General features: G+C 56.9%; 1 protein-coding gene across 1 annotated transcript; it reads right to left on the bottom strand.

The window, feature by feature from the left end:
- Nucleotides 1–263: 263 nt before the first annotated feature.
- PIGV (phosphatidylinositol glycan anchor biosynthesis class V) lies at nucleotides 264–13,589 on the bottom strand. The gene is given in 5 exon segments (XM_032973471.2): nucleotides 264–2,119; nucleotides 2,122–2,283; nucleotides 3,505–3,606; nucleotides 7,504–8,646; nucleotides 9,945–13,589. Coding segments are annotated over 5 exon segments (2,070 nt in total). The 5' UTR covers nucleotides 10,023–13,589; the 3' UTR covers nucleotides 264–1,534.
- Nucleotides 13,590–15,265: the final 1,676 nt, after the last annotated feature.

Below are 15,265 nucleotides of genomic sequence, written 5' to 3'. Positions count from 1 at the left end.
ACGATTCTCCCTCCTTTCGCCACCTCTTTCCCCCTCCCCTTCTCCCCCTTTACCCCCTCCTCCTCCAGTCTAAATATTCTGATGCTGATTCAATGCGGGGCTGACTCAGCCAGGTCAACGAGATCGGCACCACTTTGGTGGAAGTCAACAGTGGCCGTCCTATTGAATGACCCGTCCCAACCATGGCAATGTGGAATTTCCTCCACGAGGTGAGGGTAACGTTCCAAGAGCACTACCTTGAACTCAACCGAGCAGCAAACCAGTTCCACTCTTTGGCTTTTATTGCACGAGTAAAGTAAAGACGGTAGTCTGTTTAAAGAAGATCTTTTTTAGATACTCCGATACAAAAATCACAAAGAAGATGGTTTAACAGCGTGGGAATAATAATAATTTAAAATCCCCTAAAACACTCGAAACAAGTATGTGTTCAAGTCGTACGTGAAGTGTAAGTGCAACCATTACTTGAGAACGTGGCCTCATAATGGCCGTGCCAAACATGCTGAGCGATCAGAGCCGAGATACTGGATTGCAATCCAAGTTGTTTTTTTGTTTGGGTGCAATTGTGAACAAAAGTCATATCAGACATGAGTACATCTCATCGGCATGATCATTGGTTCACGGCAGCTCAATGGCTCAGTCCCTACAAGGGGTGCGTGGTGAAGTAAGGATATGTCCCGTGTGTGTGCTCCGCATCTGAAGGCCTGAAGACCGGAATCGGTGATCTCGCCGACAATGTGTTCATCAGGGACGCAGTTCCATATCCGGCCAGCAGAGTGAAGTGGAGCTTCTGTACAAGAAGCATGTTTTGGCAACCCCATAGCAGCGCGATTGGTTATCACAAACGAAGACAAATTAAATGTTTACAAGAAACACACGGAAAGTCAACAAATGAAAGTATGAAAGTTAAAAAAAAACACTCAATCTTTTTTTTCTAAGTAAAAAAAAATCGAATTGCCAAATTATCCCAATGCACGACTCTCCTGAAACGTAGTCTTGAGACTCGGTGAGAGTGTTGGATAAAGAAAATGTATTATCATACAAATAAGAATGGAAATGACATCTCTCAATCGCTGAACCACAAATCTGGAAGGCAGTTGCCAGGCTCTGCAGTTCTCTCTATAGATTGTTATTAACTGCTTTTGGGGAGATGTTAACTACCTCGCATGGTATACAGGAGGTCGTGGGTATGATGCCGACCCTGACACCTGCTGGATATTTGGAGTTTGCATGTCTATCTCCCCGTGGTCACGTGGATTTTTCTCTGGGTCCTCAGATTTTTTCCCTCCACATTTATAATCAACATCACACGTTTATAGAGAATTTTGACTGCTGCTATACATTTCCACGTGATGAATAGCCAGTTGGTTGAGCTATCATTTGTGGCCAGGTCACTTCTCAAAAAGAGCTATACAGCTCAGCGGGCCTTCCCTGGTAAAATAAAAAAACGCTTATTTTGACTATCGCCAGTGTTGTTATCCCTGCTCCTGGGGAAAGACGCTGCGACTGTCACCGGCCTTGCTATCACTGCTCTTGGCTACGTCCAGGGAAACTGGTTGCAGTGCAGCGCGACCCCCAGCAGGGCGTAGGAAAGGAAATATCCGTAGACGAGCCGGGCCGCGGCACTCAGATCCCCCCACCTCGCCAGGTCGCCCGTGAGGCCGTTCCCGGGGAGGGCGCCGAGCGCCGCGCGGGCCGCCCCGTCCCCCAGCCTCGCGGCCCAACTTCGGCGCCCGTCCGGGGAACCCACGGCCGGCCCCGGGCGGTACACGTCCCCGGGCTCTGTTCGCCCGTCCGGGGCCGCTGCGTGCGGAGAGTCGGCCGCCTCCCTGCTCCCGACCCTCTGGCGGCGCTCGGTGGCGGGCGGGTCGCGGCCGAGATGCCTTCTTGCGACGGAGGTCGCTGGACGCGCGAGATGCGGCGGCAAGCGGGGCGGGAATGACGATGGCGACGACGGTGGTCGCGCCGTCGATGACGTCGAGGATGACGTCGTGGATGACGTCGAGGATGACGTTGAGGATGACGTCGAGGATGACGTCGTGGATGACGTTGAGGATGACGTCGAGGATGACGTCGTCGGCGACGGTGCTGTAGTATCCGCCGCCGCCGCCGTCGATGAGTATCCGCCGCCGCCGCCGTCGATGAAGTTCCGTCGACAACGGCGTCGTCCCGCGACGCATTCGGCCGCCGACTCGCTCCCCCGGGCTCCAGGTGCCGCCCGAGCGTGAGGTGAGCTGCAAACCAGTAAACCGCCGGGCAGGAGCTGGCCAGGAAGCGCGTGAGCACCTGGGCGGCAGACACAGCGCATCGCCAAGGCCACGTTCATCGGAGAAAGGGAACCGGGGTTAAGGCGCAGTCCTTACCTGGGAGACAAAAAGGTTTAGGCTAGGGCTCGGGAGCGGGGTTTATCCGCCCGTGGTTAAACCGGGTCCTCAACAAACGCAGCCGCGAGTCGATGATCTTAACCGAGTTACCAGTGAGCGAGTGATGTCCTTAGCTTAAAGGCGCAGCCCTGAAAGTGCTCTGCTCACGACCACTGCAGGGCTGGAAGGGCCTCCACTGCGGGTAACATTGGTCTACTATTCCACACCTGCCGCACATCTTGTAAGAGACGGGGGGCTACCCACAACTCACACTTGACCCCACCACACACAATGTGCCGACTTGCTGAGTGCTGTGGACTCGTTTCTGCTGCTGCTGGGTGGACAGTGGACAGACACGGGATGGGGGGAGAGGGGTAGTTTAGTGAAACTTCCCTGTTGTTTAAACCACCGTGCCGGGAGATGGAATGGAACCAGCAACCTCGTTAAATCGCTAACCCCACGGCAGCAACCCAGTTTGAGAAAGTTGCAACGCAAGACGGTTATTATTATTCTTTTAATTACTATTATTTTTCTAAATCGTCTAAATGTCATTATTCATTATATTATTGTTTACATTATTACTTTATTATTAGTGTTATTATTATTCAAACCCAATTAGAAAAAGTTGCAACAGAACAGTTTTTTTTATTATTCTAATAATTATTATTTTTCATAATTATTGAAACAATAATATTTATGAATTATTATTTCGATAATTATTTCTTCTTCTTCTTTTACGATTAGTGTTTGTAACTATTATTATTCGAACCTAATTGGAAAAAGTTGCAACACAGAAACAAGGTGCATTGGCGTTACTATGATCATCTTAATTCTGCTCGTTTGCCCAGAAAGTCCTCACCGAGTCTCAAGACTCTCTTTCAGGAGGGTCCTGCCAGTAGGGGGGCGATGCTGCTGTTGCTGTGTGATGCCAACTTGGTAATTGGATGGTCTGCAGATTACAGTGATGCTGTGTGTGTGCGTGTCGATGGGAGGTAGCAGGCGGTGGAGGACAGCCACGCAGAGCAGGCAGGGAACACAAACTCCAGAGACTCGCTCACAGTCCCGCACGAGTCGGGGATCGAACCCAGGTGCTTCTCGCTTGTGAGGCAAGAGTGTTGGCCCTGTGCTGCTACCCACAACGTACCTGCACGTGCATACACGTCAAGCCAAACAGCAGCATCGCTGCGAGGTGCGCGACGTAGACAAACGTCGTGGCGCTGTAATATCCGGAGCGGAGGCCCATGCCCTGCAAAGTTCACCAGGAGCACAGAAGTATGGTCAACATCGGCCGCATGGAGCATCAGTGGAGACGCACGGACGTTCGCTCATAATTAGTTTGGTATTCCCAGCTAACTCCCAGATGTGCTGCAGTTGGCATTGTGCTCGGGTCGCGAGTTCGAGTCAAATGTCCGGGTCGTGTGTCTGGGTCGTGTTTCTGGGTCGTGTGTTTGGGTCGTGTGTTTGGGTCGTGTGTCTGGGTCGTGTGTCCGGGTCGTGTGTCCGGGTCGTGTGTCTGGGTCGTGTGTCCGGGTCGTGTGTCCGGGTCGTGTGTTTGGGTCGTGTGTCTGGGTCGTGTGTCCGGGTCGTGTGTCCGGGTCGTGTGTCCGGGTCGTGTGTTTGGGTCGTGTGTCTGGGTCGTGTGTCCGGGTCGTGTGTCCGGGTCGTGTGTCCGGGTCGTGTGTCCGGGTCGTGTGTCCGGGTCGTGTGTCCGGGTCGTGTGTCTGGGTCGTGTGTCCGGGTCGTGTGTCCGGGTCGTGTGTTTGGGTCGTGTGTCTGGGTCGTGTGTCTGGGTCGTGTGTCTGTGTCGTGTGTTTGGGTCGTGTGTCTGGGTCGTGTGTCTGGGTCGTGTGTCTGGGTCGTGTGTCCGGGTCGTGTGTCCGGGTCGTGTGTCTGGGTCGTGTGTCCGGGTCGTGTGTCCGGGTCGTGTGTCTGGGTCGTGTGTCTGGGTCGTGTGTCCGGGTCGTGTGTCCGGGTCGTGTGTCTGGGTCGTGTGTCCGGGTCGTGTGTCCGGGTCGTGTGTCCGGGTCGTGTGTCTGGGTCGTGTGTCTGGGTCGTGTGTCTGGGTCGTGTGTCTGGGTCGTGTGTCCGGGTCGTGTGTCTGGGTCGTGTGTCCGGGTCGTGTGTCTGGGTCGTGTGTCTGGGTCGTGTGTCCGGGTCGTGTGTCCGGGTCGTGTGTCCGGGTCGTGTGTCTGGGTCGTGTGTCTGGGTCGTGTGTCTGGGTCGTGTGTCCGGGTCGTGTGTCTGGGTCGTGTGTTTGTGTCGTGTGTCTGGGTCGTGTGTCCGGGTCGTGTTTGTGTCGTGTGTCTGGGTCGTGTGTCTGGGTCGTGTGTCTGGGTCGTGTGTCTGGGTCGTGTGTCCGGGTCGTGTGTCTGGGTCGTGTGTCCGGGTCGTGTGTCCGGGTCGTGTGTCTGGGTCGTGTGTCCGGGTCGTGTGTCCGGGTCGTGTGTCTGGGTCGTGTGTCTGGGTCGTGTGTCTGGGTCGTGTGTCTGTGTCGTGTGTTTGGGTCGTGTGTCTGGGTCGTGTGTCTGGGTCGTGTGTCTGGGTCGTGTGTCCGGGTCGTGTGTCCGGGTCGTGTGTCTGGGTCGTGTGTCCGGGTCGTGTGTCCGGGTCGTGTGTCCGGGTCGTGTGTCTGGGTCGTGTGTCTGGGTCGTGTGTCTGGGTCGTGTGTCTGTGTCGTGTGTTTGGGTCGTGTGTCTGGGTCGTGTGTCTGGGTCGTGTGTCTGGGTCGTGTGTCCGGGTCGTGTGTCCGGGTCGTGTGTCCGGGTCGTGTGTCTGGGTCGTGTGTCCGGGTCGTGTGTCCGGGTCGTGTGTCCGGGTCGTGTGTCTGGGTCGTGTGTCTGGGTCGTGTGTCTGGGTCGTGTGTCTGTGTCGTGTGTTTGGGTCGTGTGTCTGGGTCGTGTGTCTGGGTCGTGTGTCTGGGTCGTGTGTCCGGGTCGTGTGTCCGGGTCGTGTGTCTGGGTCGTGTGTCCGGGTCGTGTGTCCGGGTCGTGTGTCCGGGTCGTGTGTCTGGGTCGTGTGTCTGGGTCGTGTGTCTGGGTCGTGTGTCTGTGTCGTGTGTTTGGGTCGTGTGTCTGGGTCGTGTGTCTGGGTCGTGTGTCTGGGTCGTGTGTCCGGGTCGTGTGTCCGGGTCGTGTGTCCGGGTCGTGTGTCTGGGTCGTGTGTCCGGGTCGTGTGTCCGGGTCGTGTGTCCGGGTCGTGTGTCTGGGTCGTGTGTCCGGGTCGTGTGTCCGGGTCGTGTGTCCGGGTCGTGTGTCCGGGTCGTGTGTCCGGGTCGTGTGTCCGGGTCGTGTGTCCGGGTCGTGTGTCCGGGTCGTGTGTCCGGGTCGTGTGTCTGGGTCGTGTGTCCGGGTCGTGTGTCCGGGTCGTGTGTTTGGGTCGTGTGTCTGGGTCGTGTGTCTGGGTCGTGTGTCTGTGTCGTGTGTTTGGGTCGTGTGTCTGGGTCGTGTGTCTGGGTCGTGTGTCTGGGTCGTGTGTCCGGGTCGTGTGTCCGGGTCGTGTGTCTGGGTCGTGTGTCCGGGTCGTGTGTCCGGGTCGTGTGTCTGGGTCGTGTGTCTGGGTCGTGTGTCCGGGTCGTGTGTCCGGGTCGTGTGTCTGGGTCGTGTGTCCGGGTCGTGTGTCCGGGTCGTGTGTCCGGGTCGTGTGTCTGGGTCGTGTGTCTGGGTCGTGTGTCTGGGTCGTGTGTCTGGGTCGTGTGTCCGGGTCGTGTGTCTGGGTCGTGTGTCCGGGTCGTGTGTCTGGGTCGTGTGTCTGGGTCGTGTGTCCGGGTCGTGTGTCCGGGTCGTGTGTCCGGGTCGTGTGTCTGGGTCGTGTGTCTGGGTCGTGTGTCTGGGTCGTGTGTCCGGGTCGTGTGTCTGGGTCGTGTGTTTGTGTCGTGTGTCTGGGTCGTGTGTCCGGGTCGTGTTTGTGTCGTGTGTCTGGGTCGTGTGTCTGGGTCGTGTGTCTGGGTCGTGTGTCTGGGTCGTGTGTCCGGGTCGTGTGTCTGGGTCGTGTGTCCGGGTCGTGTGTCCGGGTCGTGTGTCTGGGTCGTGTGTCCGGGTCGTGTGTCCGGGTCGTGTGTCTGGGTCGTGTGTCTGGGTCGTGTGTCTGGGTCGTGTGTCTGTGTCGTGTGTTTGGGTCGTGTGTCTGGGTCGTGTGTCTGGGTCGTGTGTCTGGGTCGTGTGTCCGGGTCGTGTGTCCGGGTCGTGTGTCTGGGTCGTGTGTCCGGGTCGTGTGTCCGGGTCGTGTGTCCGGGTCGTGTGTCTGGGTCGTGTGTCTGGGTCGTGTGTCTGGGTCGTGTGTCTGTGTCGTGTGTTTGGGTCGTGTGTCTGGGTCGTGTGTCTGGGTCGTGTGTCTGGGTCGTGTGTCCGGGTCGTGTGTCCGGGTCGTGTGTCCGGGTCGTGTGTCTGGGTCGTGTGTCCGGGTCGTGTGTCCGGGTCGTGTGTCCGGGTCGTGTGTCTGGGTCGTGTGTCTGGGTCGTGTGTCTGGGTCGTGTGTCTGTGTCGTGTGTTTGGGTCGTGTGTCTGGGTCGTGTGTCTGGGTCGTGTGTCTGGGTCGTGTGTCCGGGTCGTGTGTCCGGGTCGTGTGTCTGGGTCGTGTGTCCGGGTCGTGTGTCCGGGTCGTGTGTCCGGGTCGTGTGTCTGGGTCGTGTGTCTGGGTCGTGTGTCTGGGTCGTGTGTCTGTGTCGTGTGTTTGGGTCGTGTGTCTGGGTCGTGTGTCTGGGTCGTGTGTCTGGGTCGTGTGTCCGGGTCGTGTGTCCGGGTCGTGTGTCCGGGTCGTGTGTCTGGGTCGTGTGTCCGGGTCGTGTGTCCGGGTCGTGTGTCCGGGTCGTGTGTCTGGGTCGTGTGTCCGGGTCGTGTGTCCGGGTCGTGTGTCCGGGTCGTGTGTCTGGGTCGTGTGTCTGGGTCGTGTGTCGGGGTCGTGCGGGCCCCGCGGCGTGGGAACCGGGGGATCCGACGCACGCACTGAAGCCACTGCGGGTGGCGGTAGTGGCGGTGATGATGGCGGTAGTGGCGGTGATGGTGGTAGCAGTGGTGGTTATGGTGTCGGCCATGGCGGTAGCAATGGCGGTGATGCAGATGGTGGTGGCGATGGTGGCGTTTCAACAGCGACGCAAGCCGCACCAGAAGCTCACCGCTCGCCACCGCCTCCGCTCGCCAGTTCTCACCTCCTCTCTGCCCGCACCGTCCTGCACGAGCCCAAGCCTCAGGCACAGCCGCCAGTTTCGCCTCGCGTAGCTCCACACGGCCGCGCCGGCCAGCACGGCCATAGGCGCCGCCAGCGCGAAGTTGGGCAGCTGGCGAGCCGTGTAGTAGCGCAGGAAGCCCACGTCCCAGTGCGTCCGCTGGACGTGCCCGTAGAGCGTCGGCCAGCCGGCATGGCAGTACTCAGCCGGGGACTCGGCGGAGCGCGCGGCCCCCCGCACGGCGTAGCCCCTGCTCCGCGCGTACGCCAGGAGGCGCTCGGGGAACGCGCCGCCGCCGCCGCCGCCGCCGCCGCCGCCGTCGTCGCCGCTCCGGCAGAAGACGTCGCGGCCGTAGGCCTGGAAGGCGACGAACGGGGCGGCGACGGCCGCCGCCGAGACCGCCGCCAACGCGACCGAGAGGACGTCGGACGCGCGGGCCCGCCCGCGGCGGCGGCACGAGTCGGCGCAGAGCGCGAGCGCTCGGTGCACGGGGAACCCGGCCGACACGATGCCGTTGGCGCGGGCCGCCGCCGACAGGGCGAAGAGGGCGACGCCGGTGCCGCGCCGGCGCAGCTCCAGCGCGAGCGCCGCCGCGAAGGAGAGGCACGCGAAGAGGCTCTCGGAGTAGGCGGCCGACATGAAGACGGAGGCCGGCGTGGCGCAGAAGAGCAGCGCGGCGCGCAGCGCCAGGGCCTCGTCGCGCAGCGCGGCCGCCCCGAGGCCGTAGAGGGCGGCCGCCGCCGCCGCGAACGCGACGGCGTTCAGGCAGACGGCGGAAAGGATCAAGCGGCCGCGGACGTCCGGGTGGCCGGAGCCGCCGGAGCCGCCGGAGCCGCCGGAGCCGCCGGAGCCGCCGGAGCCGCCGGAGCCGCCGTTGCTCTTGTCGTGGTCGCCGATGCCGACAAACGCCAGCGTTCTGACGAGCGCGGGGAAGAGAGGGAAGAAGGCTACGCTCTGCTCGTAGGCGTAGCCGTGCTCGGCCACAAACAGGAAGTAGGCGGCGTCCCAGCGCGCGAGGCCGCCCAGCGACCACTCCACGGCGCGCGAGAAGGGAGACTCGTGGGCGGACGACGGGGGAGCAAACGCGTCCGGGTCGTGGTCGGGGATCAGCAGGTTGAGCGGCAGCTGATGACGGGGAGGTGGCGGTGGGAGGAGGGAAGAGGAGGAAAAAGGGGTGGGAGTTGGGGGGGGGGGGCAAGAGGAGGTGAAGAATGAGAATGAGCGGGCGCTGGCCACGGAACGTGCACTCCCGTGGCACCACTCCGTCTCCCTCCCGACGTCCGGCCACAACGCTTCCCCCGTCAGCCCGAGTGCGGGCGATGTGCTGTGCACGTCGGGATGGGGGGTGGGGTCTGCCACCAAGTGTGACGATGCACAATTATACGTCAAGTCTCTGTTGGCCTTAGTGTTTGTTTATACTCCCATGTTGTCCGTACTGCGTTGTCGGTGTGGTCTCGTGACAACGAGGGTACGTTAAGATCTCATCGCACAGTGTAACACTTGGGCGTTACAAGGCGGGCCCGTGAAAGCAGAAACCGCAGAGCCACCTCCCGAGATCCACTCCAGTGACCTCTGGTGCACACACAGCAGAGGGCAGCACTTTCCAACCCGGTCTGCCATATCACAGTAATGTTGGGCCCATGATAGTCAAGCCGATATTTTTAATTCCCCAAAGCAGGAATTTATGAAAACAAAAAGCAGCGGCTGAACATCCATTGGTGATTATTTATGCAGCCACTGGAGACCAGGCTGGAAGAATCAAACTCACTACCACTTGAGAAATGGATTTTAATCACAGGCAACTTGCCAGGATTCGAATCCCGGATCCGATTGGTGACAGCTCAGGGCTCTGACTTCTGATCCACTCGGCCACCTCCCCCGTGCCGACTGTCTTAGTGACGGCTCGGCTCCAACACTCTGGCCAGAACTGCTCGGCTGCTTCCAAAGACGCGTTGAGCGGGCGGCTCAGCAGTGGCTCACCTCAGGCTCGGCTCATGAATCCTGAGCGTGGCTCAAACCGCGTGTGACGATACACAATTATACGTCAAGTTAAGCCGGGGCGCCACGGTGGTAGGATGTTAACTGCTTCGACTGGTATACAGGTCGTGAGTTCGATCTCTACCCCGACGGCCGCTGCACGTGTGGAGTTTGCGTGTCTCTCCCGCTATGGTCGCGTGGATTTTACTCCAGGTCCTCCGGTTTTTCCCTCCAAATTTAGAATCGACGTGCTTTTAGCTGCTACGTGATAAGCCGTCACTTCGTTAGCTCAATGGGCCTTACCTGATTCAAATAAAAATAGTGAGAGTAGCAAGCGTGGCTTTGAGCCGCAGCTCAATGGAGCCAAAGCCAAGCCCGAGCCGAGACGAGCAACACGAGGCCTGGGAGTGCTCGCAGGGTAACGAGCGTGGGTCCCCAACCCCCACCTGCAGCAGCAGCGTGGCGACCCTCGTGAAGACAGCAAACCGCACCACCACCCACACGGGCGACGAGGAGAGCTTCATGCTGCGCGTGGCTTTGGCGTCGCTCGGCGAAAGGGGCTCACGGTGCAGCGTGGACCTTGATGTGGACACACACATACAAAGATTCCCCTTGCAGCCTTAACAGGCTGTGGGGCAAATGCTGTTAGCGAGCAGCACCTATGAAGGCCGGCACGGTACACGAGGGGGTTGGTGAACAACCCCACGCCCAGCCACCTTTGTCTACCCAGTGGTGATGTTTACTACACACCGCACCAGGTACTCATTTGAGGCTTAGTCGACCTAGGGGAGGCCCAGGACCGGTTCAGATAATCGTCGCTGGTGTTGGCCATGAGCAGGAATCGAATTCTGGTTGCCGGGTTTGTAGCGCAGTGGGCTTACCGCTACACTACCGCTCCCCACAAACACAATAACCGCCATTCACCACGAAGTGTCAGTGACATCACCACGGCGCTTGTGCCAGGCTATGTGCACGTTGAGGCCACGTGAAGTGTCGAACGCCCGCTGGCAGGAGGTCACGGGGCAGACCCAGGTGCCACGGGTCGACTGAGATGATTGACCGATGAACCACCTGTGCCCCCGACTGTGCAAATTTATGTGCTTTAGCCACCCGGCGCTCCACTCGTTGTTGTGAGCGTCGCTCCTCTGCCCTCCGTTGTAGTTGGAGGGCGACTGCCTCCAACTGCCCAGTAGCGTCCTTCACGAGCCTCCTCCAGAGGCCGATCTTGACACCGCTGGTACCAGTCATCGGCAAGTCCACTCAGCTCCACATCCTCCTGTACCACATCACTCCATCTCTTATCTAGCCCGTGCCGTGCCCATTTAGCTAACCGAACAAAAACTGTTTAGGCATGCGGTGGCTGGGCATGCCAGCTACATGAACCAGCCAACGCAGACATAGACACACAGACACACTGCCTGGGTCAGCTTCACCGACTGTGGGGACAAATTACGTTCGCGAAAAATCACCAATAAAAGTACATCCGTCAATTACACCGTGGCCTGAAAAGGAAAAAGTATATAATAGCCGACGTTTCGGGCAATGGCTCTTCTTCATAGCCATCGCATAGAGCAGTGGTTCTTAACCTTTACTGCAGCCCCGCGCCCCTTTTGGTTCTCAATTGTTAAAATAAATACATTAATACTCAGGTTTGATGAATGAAAGTTGTACTTGCGTGTCCGTGCTTAATTTGTTTTCGATGATTTACCGTCTTAAAAAAACTAATCTGGCCATGTCTCACTACCCACAGAAAGGGCATCCCCCAGGGGGTTGCAAGCTGCACCCCGGGTTAAGAAGAACTACCGGCATAGAGTGGTTCTTCATTGCAAGGACCCCATCATCATCGTGCTGCTGTCAGGCGGCCATCACTCACACGACCGATGACGATGTATAATTATTATCGGTGAAGAACACTGCCAACCGATAGCTGTCAACCCACACGGTTCACCCCGTATTCTTGTACAGGGAAATTGAGTTTTCAGGTCCAATACGGCGTACAGCCGTTTCAATACGGGCAAAAACAATGCCTATTTGTTTGTGTTTCTCCCTTGTTGTGAGCATCGCTCCTCTGCCCTCGTTGAGATTTGTTAGGCGGCAGGGGTGGGGAACGTCCGGCCCGCGGGCCGTATGAGGCACCGCGGAATCATTTGGTCTCTGGCCCTGCCAAGGCAACATCAGGCGGGACTCGAAATTCAATAAATCGGGGAGCAAACCTGGAAAAGCAGTTGCGAGTAGCAGCAACATCGTCAATACCGGCTAACATCATCACACGCCTCGCCAAAGAGAAGCAGTTCCAGCCCATCGCATTGGGGGTCAGTTAATTAAATGTTTGACCAAATATAACGGGCACATTTTTAAGTTGATCATTTTGTATGGCCCCGCGAATGATGATGTTATATAAATATCCAAATGGCCCTCGGCAGAGAAAAGGTTCCTCACCCCCTGTGTTAGGGGCATGGAGTGATCAATGAGGTCTGAATTGGTCTGTGATAAGGCAGGGGCACTGATAAGGGGTTGACGGGTCTGCCATAGACACAGGTTGGCAGTGCGTCAACATTGGGGGGTGACCAGTTCACCGGTGTAGTCATGCAATAATGAAGTCCACGTGTTAACGCCGTCGCCCTAATAATCACCTAACACGCGATGTGAGCACACTCCGATTACCCTAAATTCGTGCCAAGCCGCATAGGCGCGGACGGGGAAACTCTCTAAATTAGGGTAATCCGTTCAGCGATAGCAATTCACGTTCAGCCAAAACAGTAATATTTACAAATACTTTTTTTTTAAACACGCTTTAGTGAAATGTACCGTACTAGTAATGGCAAAACTTCACGACTTAGGAAGTTGCCCCGAAGTTTGCCACAACGTAATGGGGCCCGTGGTGATTTACAGCCAACGTTAGCTGAGCGTGAACAATTTAGACACAAGCCGAAACAGAACATGTAAAAAGTAATGTTTAAAAATATATATTTAATGTGAATGATAAAATATAGTATTGTCATCAGTGTGACGTAAGTATGCCAGGTTTGCATTCGATACCACATTGGGAAGTGGGTAGAAATTGTAGTTACAAGATTTGAGGATACAAGTTAAATAAAAACGTGTAAATAAATTTTAAAAATAACCCCAACTCGGAGCGTTTGAATTATGTTGTTGTAATCACTGGCGTCGTTCGTCGTCAACACTTTAATTACTTCTCAAACTAGATGAAGCTTCCAATCTAGTTTAGACTTTGCGCATTTAATACGAAATAATAAGAATACATTAACCGCACATTTCAGTTACACTCAGTAACGAAGGTAAAACATTGTTATTTTGTCAGATTACATCTCGTAAACATATAAATGTGTCGTTAACTCACCGACACCTGAACACAGCCGATTCGTGAGGTTTTTGTTTGTGAGGTTTGTTTGTGAGGTTTGTTTACCTCACAAACGTAAACAAACCTCGTGAGGTTTTTGTTTGTGAGGTTTGTTTACGTAAACAAACCTTGTGAGGTTTGTTTGTGAGGTTTGTTTACCTCACAAACGTAAACAAACCTCAGGTTTGTTGAGGTTTGTTTGTGAGGTTTGTTTACCTCACAAACGTAAACAAACCTCGTGAGGTTTGTTTACGTAAACGTAAACAAACGTAAACAAAACCTTACGTAAACGTAAACAAACCTTGTGAGTAATCTTAGTTTTTCGGTAAAGTCACGTTGAAGGGAAACAACAAAATAATAAAATATATATAAAACAATAAAAAATTCTTACGACGTTTCGACCATAACTCAAACGGTCGTCTTCAGGTGTCAAAATTTAAACCTTGTGAGGTTTAAGTAAACAAACCTCGCGGCTAACGAAGTTGTCGGAGTTTACGATGCGATCACTTTCAGATTTCCGCTGGCGATTACTAAGCACCAGCTTCGTCAGGCCATTATGCCAGGATGTACGTCGCTATGTTTATAAACGCGATCTTAACGAACCTAACGAAGCACACAAAGTCTAACTTTGTCGTTATACGCTAGGAGGGAGGGTCACGGCTCACCCATTGAGCGGTTCCGCGCTCCCGGAACACAAAACGCCGAGCGCCGGAATCAAAAACCGCGTGAGGGCACCCGGACGTGGGACGCCTGCGTGCAGCACAAGAAGGCTCACTCGCGCACACGGCTGCCCAGTCAACACAGTGACCACGGCTGCCCAGTCAACACAGTTACCACGGCTGCCCAGTCAACACATTGACCACGGCTGCCCAGTCAACACAGTGACCCCGGCTGCCCAGTCAACACAGTGACCACGGCTGCCCAGTCACAGTGACCACGGCTGCCCAGTCAACACAGTGACCACGACTACCCAGTCAACACAGTGACCACGGCTGTCCAGTCACAGTGACCACGGCTGCCCAGTCAACACAGTGGCCACGACTGCCCAGTCAACGCAGTGACCACGGCTGCCCAGTCACAGTGACCACGGCTGCCCAGTCAACACAGTGACCACGGCTGCCCAGTCACAGTGACCACGGCTGCCCAGTCAACACAGTGACCACGGCTGCCCAGTCACAGTGACCACGGCTGCCCAGTCAACACATTGACCACGGCTGCCCAGTCAACACAGTGACCCCGGCTGCCCAGTCAACACAGTGACCACGGCTACCCAGTCAACGCAGTGACCACGGCTGCCCAGTCAACACAGTGACCACGGCTGCCCAGTCACAGTGACCACTGCTGCCCAGTCAACGCAGTGACCACGGCTGCCCAGTCAACACAGTGACCACGGCTGCCCAGTCAACACAGTGACCACGGCTGCCCAGTCAACACAGTGACCACGGCTGCCCAGTCAACACAGTGGCCACGGCTGCCCAGTCACAGTGACCACTGCTGCCCAGTCAACGCAGTGACCACGGCTGCCCAGTCAACACAGTGACCACGGCTGCCCAGTCAACACAGTGACCACGGCTGCCCAGTCAACACAGTGACCACGGCTGCCCAGTCAACACAGTGACCACGGCTGCTCAGTCAACATAGTGACCACGGCTACCCAGTCACAGTGACCACGGCTGCCTAGTCAACACAGTGACTATGGCTACCCAGTCAACGCAGTGACCACGGCTGCCCAGTCAACACAGTGACCACGGCTGCCCAGTCAACACAGTGACCATGGCTGCCCAGTCAACACAGTGACCACGGCTGCCCAGTCAACACAGTGACCACGACTGCCCAGTCAACACAGTGACCATGGCTGCCCAGTCAACACAGTGACCACGGCTGCCCAGTCAACACAGTCACCACGACTGCCCAGTCAACGCAGTGACCACGGCTGCCCAGTCAACACAGTGACCACGACTGCCCAGTCAACACAGTGACCATTGGCTGCCCAGTCAACACAGTGACCACGGCTGCCCAGTCAACACAGTGACCACGACTGCCCAGTCAACGCAGTGACCACGGCTGCCCAGTCAACGCAGTGACCACGGCTGCCCAGTAACAGTGACCACGGCTGCCCAGTCAACACAGTGACCACGGCTGTTCAGTCACAGTGACCACGGCTGCCCAGTCAACACAGTGACCACGGCTGCCCAGTCACAGTGACCACGGCTGCCCAGTCAACACAGTGACCACGGCTGCCCAGTCACAGTGACCACGGCTGCCCAGTCAACACAGTGACCACGGCTGCCCAGTCACAGTGACCACGGCTGCCCAGTCGACACAGTGACCACGGCTGCCCAGTCACAGTGACCACGGCTGCCCAGTCACAGTGACCACGGCTGCCCAGTCAATGCAGTGACCATG

The sequence above is a fragment of the Petromyzon marinus genome, chromosome 51, assembly GCF_048934315.1.
Source record: "Petromyzon marinus isolate PM22_M1 ecotype Great Lakes invasive population chromosome 51, UKy_Petmar_22M1.pri1.0, whole genome shotgun sequence".
NCBI lineage: Eukaryota > Metazoa > Chordata > Hyperoartia > Petromyzontiformes > Petromyzontidae > Petromyzon > Petromyzon marinus.
The sequence above is the reverse complement of the archived record's forward strand: the minus strand, read 5'-3'. Positions and strand labels throughout refer to the sequence as shown.